The 10,038-nt window shown below is 32.9% G+C and overlaps 1 protein-coding gene across 3 annotated transcripts in view; it reads left to right on the top strand.

Moving 5' to 3' along the window:
- The window catches only part of LOC117178742, a 22,361-nt gene extending 13,938 nt beyond the window's left edge, over positions 1 to 8,423 (top strand). For 2 of the 3 annotated variants that reach the window (XM_033370175.1, XM_033370173.1), the window contains exons 2-12: positions 1,244 to 2,037; positions 2,146 to 2,337; positions 2,535 to 2,722; positions 2,792 to 2,976; positions 3,063 to 3,318; positions 3,420 to 3,571; positions 3,659 to 4,103; positions 4,190 to 4,341; positions 6,605 to 7,046; positions 7,133 to 7,284; positions 7,892 to 8,423. In XM_033370175.1, the coding sequence (XP_033226066.1) occupies positions 1,348 to 2,037; positions 2,146 to 2,337; positions 2,535 to 2,722; positions 2,792 to 2,976; positions 3,063 to 3,318; positions 3,420 to 3,571; positions 3,659 to 4,103; positions 4,190 to 4,341; positions 6,605 to 7,046; positions 7,133 to 7,284; positions 7,892 to 8,019 (2,982 nt within the window). In that variant the 5' untranslated portion in view covers positions 1,244 to 1,347 and the 3' untranslated portion in view covers positions 8,020 to 8,423. Of the gene's footprint in view, positions 1 to 1,231; positions 2,038 to 2,145; positions 2,338 to 2,534; positions 2,723 to 2,791; positions 2,977 to 3,062; positions 3,319 to 3,419; positions 3,572 to 3,658; positions 4,104 to 4,189; positions 4,342 to 6,604; positions 7,047 to 7,132; positions 7,285 to 7,891 lie in introns of those variants that run through there. The other variant, XM_033370174.1, reaches the window with a different exon arrangement.
- The last annotated feature ends 1,615 nt before the right edge of the window (positions 8,424 to 10,038 follow it).

The raw sequence follows: 10,038 nt of genomic DNA, 5'->3' as shown, positions 1-10,038 counted from the left end.
CATTTTCAAGAGCGAAAAAAATAACGATGTCATATGAAACTTGAAATGTTTGGTATTGGATATTGTTGACAGATGACAATACGCCAATTAGCACAAATGGTAGGTTCCGACAGTGTCTACAAGTGTGCATACTGGCCGCTAGATGGCAATACCGGTTTCATATGTATACACCTGGTATATGTGCGTGCAGATTGATTTCGACAAGAATTTGTTTTTTGAGACGTTAAAAAGAGAGCTCAAGTCTGCGGGTAGAAATCTGGAGTTTATTTTTGTTATGTTGATTAGCGTATATTCATCTCCTATACAAATAGGAATGATCTCGTCTGTTCATTGGTATTCTCATTTGCTCCTTTATCAGAAAAATACGTGTTGCTCAACTTTCTCAAAAACAATATAGTGTAGAATGTAGAACCTGTCTGAATTCAAATGGATTCGATCTCGAAACTAATATTTTTTACCAATATTTTAAATAAATTCTATCTATTACGAATGGTTAAACTGTGATATGCCATCTGGTGGCAAAAATAAGTACTGGAAAGATTAAGATGGATTTTAAAGGTGAATTTTAATTTGTGCATAAAATTGTTTTTATGAGTTTTTTTGTGGAGCTTGAAGTATTTCTTACAAACTAAAAATAATTCTTCTAACTATTTTACTATCTATATTAATTTTTAATAGTTTATAAACTTAAATTTACTTATTTCAAAGAAAAAATTAACTCAAAGTACATTTTTATTTATTTATAGTTTATACTGTTATACATGAACCATTTCCTATCTAAAAAGCTGACCTAAAAGTTAGGTTAGAATTCGTATTTCAATTTCAATCGTCTGTTATTAAAATTCTTTGCATAATCGGAATACAATTTTTTGCTACATAAATTAATTAAAGTTCATTTTAAGCTTATACTATATTGAAACTTACATGACATAGTAAAATAATTGATTTTTTTGTAGAAAAACATTTTTGACAAAGATGTGTTTTTTCAATGTGTAAGATGGAAATTCGATCTAAAACGCTTTGTTTTGGATAGATTTAGTCTTAGTATTCAATAATTGTTTTAAATTTCATAAAACAATAGTAAATATACTTATATCCACAAATTAAAATGCATCTTTAAAATTCTACCTATTCTTCCTTGTTCCCGTTTTCGGCACTAGATGGCGGAATGGTCGACCATCATTCCCAATATGCCTCATTATCATAAAAGTATTTGACAAGTGCCATTAAAAATTTGTTGCAGTTTGAAGAAAACATACACGTTAAAAATCACAAGATTTTAAAGAATGAAAAAAATCCGATGACGAAGATTTCGTAGAAAGCTCTGAACCGGTTTTGAAAACTATAATGAAAACTTACAAGCTGAGAAGTTTAAAGAATGTCTCTTCTGTAAAGAGTTCCAGAAAACGTGTAAGAACTTCAAAAAGACTTGTAACAACTCCAAGAAACAAAAATTGTCTAAAAAATGTGGTGCAGAGCAATCGTGCTGACTCGACGCCTGCAAAATTAGTATCAGATAATATTAGTATCGGTTCTGGTAGCAATTTCAATACGCCATCTAAAATAAACTCAGAGTTCCTCGATACTTCTCATTTAGGTGATTTTGAAATCCTAAATATGAAGCATAACATGGACGATATTTTGAATTGGAAAGACATGCAATTTCAACCCGATTCTACCTTGGATTATACTTGCCCGGATGTAATTCTTCGTGTCCTTGAGTCCGAAGGAGAGCAAGAGAAAGATCCCTTGTTTGTGGAAATTGAGAATGAAGATAGGAAATCGGAGAGAAGTGTGAGCCAGTCGCCTCTCAGAAAATCCGTTAATAAATCTAGTCCCCGAGAATCAAATAGGAAAAGGAAAGCGTCTTTTGGTAAAAAACAACCTAAGTCTGAATACAAACTGAACAAATCCAATGAAGAATTTTCTTTTGAAGAACTGTCTTCTGAAGAAGAAATGGATATGGGAATAGAGAGTATTCTGGAAGAATTATATCATGTTGAGAAGAAAGAGATTTTATCTTCTCGAACAATTGAAGTAAGACAATTATTTATTTAGCATTGAATCTGTCTGTTGCTCCATTAGTTAGCTCATTAGATGAATTCTCAATATCTAAAATATTGCACTCCCATTTCTTTTGCACAGAAACTACAAGACTTGGAAGTGCGTTTAACACATAAAGTTCCAGCTCAACACCAAATCGAAAGTCATGCTGGGTCACGAATGCCCACGCAACTGCAGAAAAAGAATTTCGAAAAGCACCACTCGATTATAAAAGGAAAGTTTTCCCAACAGGAAGACAAGCTTATTAAGAGAAACTGGACATCTTTTTGTAAGGTGATTTTTTTTTTTTAATTTTTCAGATTTTTGACATTGAAAATTATATAGCTTAAAATTGTAGTTGTTCAAAATTAAATAGTTGCTTATCAATAACTTTTAAAATTTAGAAAATTGCATCAAATTATACTTTATTCTACTGAAAATATCAGTGGCGTGAGAAATATATATTTTTGATATATTTCGTTGAAAAACAGGTTCACGATTGGGACGAGAAAAATGTACAACCGTTTTTGTATCTAAAACACCAAGGAAGATGTCACATTTCCAGCATAACAGAAAGAAAGAAATTCGTGCAGTTTCTGGCAAATGGTCTTCCGGATCGAACTTTATACAGCGTGTACTTCCGGTTTAGAAGATTGTTCGGGACAACGTCTTATCAGACGTAAGTTTTAGTTTTGAATTTTTTAATAGTTTAATAACTACATTTATCAAACTGATTAATCACTTGTAGAAAAGGTCGTTTCACTGAAGACGAGGATAAAAAAATAAAACTCTACATGAAAGGTGAAACAAATTCCAATAACAAGTGTGCTCAACTCGCTAAAATATTAGGCAGAACCAGACAGTCCGTTTTTTTAAGGTTTCAGCTATTAAAGAAGACTTCGACATTCAAACGTAAAAAAGAAGGAAAGCCATGTTCGTATACTATTTCGGATTTAACTATCTTTTGAAGAAATTAAAACTGGTAATTTTATTTAAATTATAAACCTTATATTTTTTAGTAAATCGAACAGAAGTGACTTGGACTGTGGCTTTGATTGAAGAATTTCTTCAGCAGTTGATGGCTGCCACTTTGAGTGAAGACGTGAAAGAATTAAAGTATGCATTAATCCCGAAAGTCGTTTGGTTAGAGATGGAATCCAAAATGCACATTGATCATGCGATTCTGGCAAATTTCTGGTTTCGACAACTGCACATACAGTTATTTGCACCCAGTCCTATTTACTTAAATGACGTGAAAATCAAACTGATTGAAATGTGAGTTTTACTGTTTGATGTGCGTTTTGTAGTCATAAAAATATGTGAATTAGGTAATGCAGTACGAAAGATTAATATTTCATTATTATAAATTTTTTTAGACTGTACAAAAATAAAATTTCCCACCCGAGAGAGATTATTTGGACTGATATTTGTATGCTTTTCGATGGATTAACAGCAGCTTTTCTTTGCCGGGTGTTTCACAAACTCATGCAATACGTTGTAAGAAAAAACATTTCAAGGAATTTTGTTGGTAAATAACTTAAATAAAAATTTTATTCTAGACTTGAGACATCGTATATATAACAGTTTATATAATAAAAATTATATTTTCCTATAGTAATGCTTAAGTTCCTCCACGACGAAATGATTCCCCATTTAAAAGAGCAGCCGGAGGACAAATACTTGCCCAGCATTTCTTTTGAGAACAAAACGATCAGAATGTTGGATTACAAATACAAGGAAGAAGAAGTGAAAAAAAGAAGAAGTGAAAGACTAAACTCTTCGACTAAAAATAATATCAACCACGACGATAACTCTGATGTGACTTGGACGTTGCCGATGCGGGAAAAGTTCTTAAACACTTTACTTGTCGTAACACTTTGCACGTATGTAGACGATTTGAAAAATGCGATAATTCCCAAAGTTGTCTGGGAAGAGGTGGCAAAGAGAATGAGCGCGGATGAAAAAACTCTAATTGAGCTGTGGTATAAAGAGATGCATATGCAACTATTTTCCCCGATTCCGATTTACATGAATGATGTTAAAATAAAGCTGATCGAACTGTAAGTTAAAATATTTTAAAACAGTTGTGTATTGTAAAAGAAAACTTATTAATGCCATTTCCGTGTGTCATATAAACTTTTTTAAGGATCTACAAGGAGCAGATTAAGGAGCTGGATCTAATAAGGTGGCCTAAAGTGTGCAGATATTTCGATGGAATGACGTCGTGTTTCATTAGCGAGGTCTTCTTCAATCTCATTCGTTCGGCTCAAAAGGAAATCGATTCAGATCATTTCGGTCGTATGTAATTATTCTATCTTTAAAAGCATTTTTTTACTGTAAGTAAAGACTGACTGGTAAACTGAGAATTTCATGTACCGGCAAAATCCCAGAAAATTACAGTGAATTGATATTAAAAATTGTGATAAAAGTGCAATATCTAGAAGTAAGTAATGAATTTTAATTTCCTGAAAAATTCTCATGGAGCCTCATCTAGTCGGAAAATGTTGGGTATAAAAATATCTCTAGGAATAATTATTGAGTCAAATTTTCCAAAAAAATGGCAATGGATCTATTCAATTTGTCCTGAAATATTTTGACGAAACGATTAAAAACTGTACGCCGTAGGTAGACTGAACTGCTAAAAAATCGTATTTTGGCCATAGAAAGTGAAATATCTTTTAATTTGAATTTGAAATGATAATTTGATTGGATTGTTACTCTTTGGGTACCTTTTTCGGCTTTTCACATATCTAAGCCCCCCCCCCCCCCCCCCCCCCAGAAGAAATATCAGGCATTAAACCCTTTAGTTGATCCCTTCCCAAAACCCCAATTATCCCAACTCCTATAATAAACCTTTTCATTCAAGAAAATAATACCGCGCAAATCCGGAAAATATATATTACTTCCATGCGTTTTGAGCAATTTTGTCGTAAGAATACATTGGAGTTGTAAATATTTTTCGAAAAAATATATACAGTAATCATAAATTACGACACTTTTCATTTGAAAAAATATTTGAAGTGTCAGGATAAAATCTATTAAAAAAGAAAAAAATTGAAGCACAAAAAAGGATGTTTTGAAAATTGCAAAAGTCACACCTTCATCAACTCGTATTTGGAATGTGAATAAACTTGATTTTCTTTACAAAATCCTGTTTCGAATTTATAAATTTAATGTGCGTGATTATTATATGAAATCTTATTAAAAATTTTGCATTTCACATTCATACATTAGAATACATTTTACTAACTTTTTTATTAGAATTTATGCTTGCTGTGTACATTTTCTTATCAAAGTGACTCAAAACGTTTAAATCCTGTCAAGTTTGATGATGTCAACAAATCGTCCATTTTTAAATCAAAATTGAAGCCTCCGTGTGATTCCTGACGTAATAAATCATATTGGGTTTTCAATCCATAAAATCCCCTGCCATCGGCAGCCGGGTTTTTTTATTAGAAGCGCTCGCATTCGTTTAAACTTTTGGCGAAGTGTGAGGAAAACTGCATTAAATCTATAGATTGGAAAAATTAATATTTTTTAAGATAAAATTCCAATCTGTAAAAATTGTGAAATTAAAAAATTTAAGCCTTTTAATACTTCAATTATTATAAATTCACTGCGTGAAAAGTCACATATAAGGCAATTTCAAATTATAAGCGCTGTAATTTGTATAATTTTTAATTAAACCATTACAAACTGCATTTGGTTGAAAATTGTATTGGTTCAAGATTGCTTCATTTCCAATTGATTGAAAGTCTTAACAGCTTTAAGTAATTATATTAAAAATGTAAATAATTTTAGATTGAAAATTTATAAATGTTAAAAATGTAATTTCTCACTATTTTAAAACTTCAAATGAAAAGTCTTAACAGTTAACAATTGTTTGTCTTCCTTTCAATTTGTCAAGCTTTGATTATGCAAAATGTAAAAAATGTCAGTTTTTAAAATTTTGAATAAACTAATTTGAATAATTTTTTTGTTTGAATACCTTGAAATGAACATTGTTTTTAATGTTTTCTATTTGCTTTTCAATTTTTTACTTTACAAAAGATTATATTATTCGGCATTATATTCGTTAATTTAAACATTCTTTTTGGAAATTATTTTTATTGGCTTAAACTAATTATTTCAACCTAACTCTTTTTTCGCTAGAAGATAATGGTCCATTTTGATTTAAAAGTGGGCCAAAATCCATGTTTAATATTTTTTAGAGTGATTCTTTATTTGTGTGTGTTTGTTCACGATTCAATAAAGCTAAGTAATTGCTCGAAAGTACTTTTTTATTTAATTAAACAATTAAAAAATTTTCTTCCTTTCATGATTCTATAGAACTAAGTAGCGGCTCGAAAAGACTCTTTTGTTTCAACAAGAAATTAAATTCGTTAAATTTAGACTGTTATTTGTGGCTCCTGTAAAATTAGAGTTTTGACACTTGCACCTCTATATCCTGGTATCCTTCAAAGAACCAGGAAACCGATTATTTTCTAACCGGGAATTTTCTACTTTTTTATCAACTTTTTTGTCAACTCTTTAAAATTTAAATAAATATCAATACTTGCAGATATGATGGAATACTTATACAAAACAGTGATTCCAAAATTGAAAACCCAGCCAAATGACAAATACTTGCCTCGAGTATGTATGAAAAATGAAAAACTCAGCATCGTAGTTGAAGAATTCCAGAAATATGACGTTTCTAAAGAGGAGAGAAAATCAAATAGTTCTGAATTATCAACCGCGAAGTCCAAGAATGAAAAGCATATAATCTGGACAGTACCGATGCGGGAAAAGTTTATAAAGAAATTACTTGTGGTTACACTTTCTGAAGATCTTCATGAACTGAAAAGCGCGATAATTCCGAAAGTTCTCTGGGATGAAATGGAGAAGAAAATGGAAATGGATCAGAAAATCTTAAGAGAACTTTGGTACTATGAGTTGCACATGCAACTATTTTGTCCAGATCAAATCTTCATGAACGACATAAAGATAAAACTGATCAAATAGTAAGTTAAAAATAATAGTATTATTTTTTCGAGAGAATTGTATGCATTCCTTCTAATGATCTAAGTTTCTGAATCATCTTTTCTAGTTTCTACCGAGAAAATATAACTGAACTGACAGAAATATTCTGGCCAAAAGTATGCAAATATTTCGATGGATTTACTACCTTTTTCCTTTCGAAGATCTTCTATGATCTGATACGTTCGGCTGCGGAAGAAATTGGCTGTACCGAATTTAGTGGTGCGTAATTATCATTGATTACACTGCATAAAAGTATGCATTTTTGAAGTGAAACTTCTTGTGGGTCGGAAGTGAATTGAAAAAACAACCATTTGTTTCGCACTATTGAAGGGAGATGTTTGGAAAAAATTGCAGCTCGATTAATTAAAAATGGGCGGCATCAAATGCCTTGTTATAAAATGGATATTTCCGCCACTTTTAAATTAGTCGGTCTGGCACTTTCCAAAAATCACCCTTTAATAGCGAGGATCAAATATCTTAATATGTGTGATTTTTAGTTTTTTCCTTAGTTTTTAGGCATTGTTATGATATATTTCGTGGGCACTTCAAAGTTTTAAACAGTTCTAACAATATTTTCTCATGTCACGTGGATTCATTTCTTAAAAAGTAATTGAATTTGAAGACAGCATTTTTTCAGAATTTATTCTTATTATAAAAAATACTTATCCGATAAAAAAGCAGAACATAAAACAAGTTTTCATCTCATCATTCTCTACAATCTTGTATTTAAAATAATATAGTTTTGTAAAGTTTTACTTCTGTTATGTGGCCCAACTGCCACACAGCATTTTTTATTTAAAATTAAACTATTAAAACTTATTTGCAGATATTTTGGAATATTTGTACGAGAAAAAAATACAAAGCTTGAAAGACAAAAGTTTGGACGTGACTTTACCAAGGTTAGTCTATGAAAGAGGATTGCTAAAAGTTATTCACGAAAATATCGAACAATAGAATTGAAATTGCTCAGTATTTTTAAACTGATATTTCATGTACATAAACATTATTAACGATAATATCAAGGATGATCATTGAATGAACTGAGTATTTTTAAATTGTAATTATAAGTATTATACACTAAGTACCTTATTTTGAAATAACGACAAAATATCGTATTGCTACTTTCTTGCAATTTTTATTTATATTGTAACAAATACTTCAAACTCTTAAGTGTGTGCAAGTTCAGGGAATTTCTTACCATCTATGCATGTACGTTCCAAATTTTAAAGATTGTCTACCATATCATACTAAAGCTCAAATTGAAATTGTAGCAAATTGAAAAAAATCGACACAATTCTGTAAAGTAATTAATACATTGCAACAAAAAGTGGGCCATCAAGCTCGCATTGATATAGATACTTGCCATAGATATTTATTACACTGCTATCCACGTCCGAATTTCTCACCTTCTATTGACGCCAACTTTTTAAAATTGATCCATTCCATATAGAATGGGTCTATTTCTGTGGACGAAGTTATTGAATGTTTGGAAAACTGTAAAAATAAGAACGCTCCTAGCAGCGATGGAATCATCTCTGAGTTTTATAAAAATCTGACGCAAAATTGAGTTTTGTATAATCGTTCATCTTTTTAACAAGTTTATGGCCACGGAGAGAATCCCTAAAGAATGGGGTATGTTAATAACTACTATGCTTTTCAAAACACGTAACGCAGAGGACCGGGATAATTACAGGCCCACCACTCTTGTTAATGGCATCGGGAACTTAGTTATTCGTGATCGATTGGTCTTAAGGGCAACTAAATTAAAATTAATCACCGAATCGCAGACGGGGTTCAGAAAGGAGAGGAGCTTTCTTGATAACTTTTTCCCGCTTACATGCCTCATTCAATTACATTTAGGAAACTCAGAAGCCGAAGTAGGATCCCTCTCCCCCACCTCCCTGTGCTGTCATAGATTCCTGCTCCTGACCCCCCCCCCCTCCTTTCGTTTGGAGTCGTCTGTGTGACAGAATTCCCACTGGAGGAACGGGTTACCATTTGCTTTCCACATAGGTATCGCAGCTTGAGATGCAGACGCGAAGAGTCTTGGTGATGTAAATGTCCTAGTCAGAAGGCAGTTTAGTTCTGGTGTATAACACTCTAGTCTTTTTATAGAGTTTCTGCAGGTAGATGTTACAACACTCTGCAGGAAATCAGCAGCTCTAATTTCTCTATGGTACCTTCCTAGTGGGCACAAAACTTGACGACGTCTTTTAGACGTCGTTACGACATCTTCACGACAATTTTACGACATCCTATGTCCGTGTCGTTACGGTGTCTTTTCGATATCGTAAAGACATCGCTAGATTATATGACGTTTTTACGATATCGTAAAGACATTGGAACGACATGGACATAGGATATCGTAAAATTGTCGTAACGATGTCGTAAAGACGTCGCTGAATTGTGTGCCCAGTGGGTTGGCTTGTGGGGAATTACACGAACCTACCTTTGAGTTTCTCTTGGGATTTCCCTAGGGCTAACTAACTAGAACAAGATTCAGCTTAATGCAGCTTAATTAGAGCATCGATTTCTCTAAGAGGTGGGGGTGGGGTCAGGACCGCCCGGCAAATACACCGAGGCACCTCTAGTATTTCTCTGCTTCTGCCCCTCAGCAGAGCTTAAGTACCAAAATCTCATTCACGCCCTTGACGGCTATGCATGACCTTGGTGCTTTTCCGCGTGGCCCCTTATGTATGGAACTACATCCTTCCTAAGTCACTAATCCTTTCCCCGTATAACCAGGGTACTTGAATGAGGGCAACACTTGGCTTTTCTACGACCATCCGATTGATTAGAACCGCCGAGGCGCTTTTACGGTGGTCTATGTTTATCTGCATCATCGAAATTCCCGTCTCAGCCATAGATACCCAGTGGGCACAAAATTTGGCGACGTCTCTACATCGTTACGAAATCTTTACGACATCCTATCCCATGTCGTTTCGGTGTCTTTGCGATATCGTAAAGACATCG

This window comes from Belonocnema kinseyi, chromosome 8 (assembly GCF_010883055.1).
Source record: "Belonocnema kinseyi isolate 2016_QV_RU_SX_M_011 chromosome 8, B_treatae_v1, whole genome shotgun sequence".
Taxonomy (NCBI): Eukaryota; Metazoa; Arthropoda; class Insecta; order Hymenoptera; family Cynipidae; genus Belonocnema; species Belonocnema kinseyi.
Note: the sequence above shows the minus strand (reverse complement) of the source record. Positions and strands in the feature narration are given on the sequence as shown.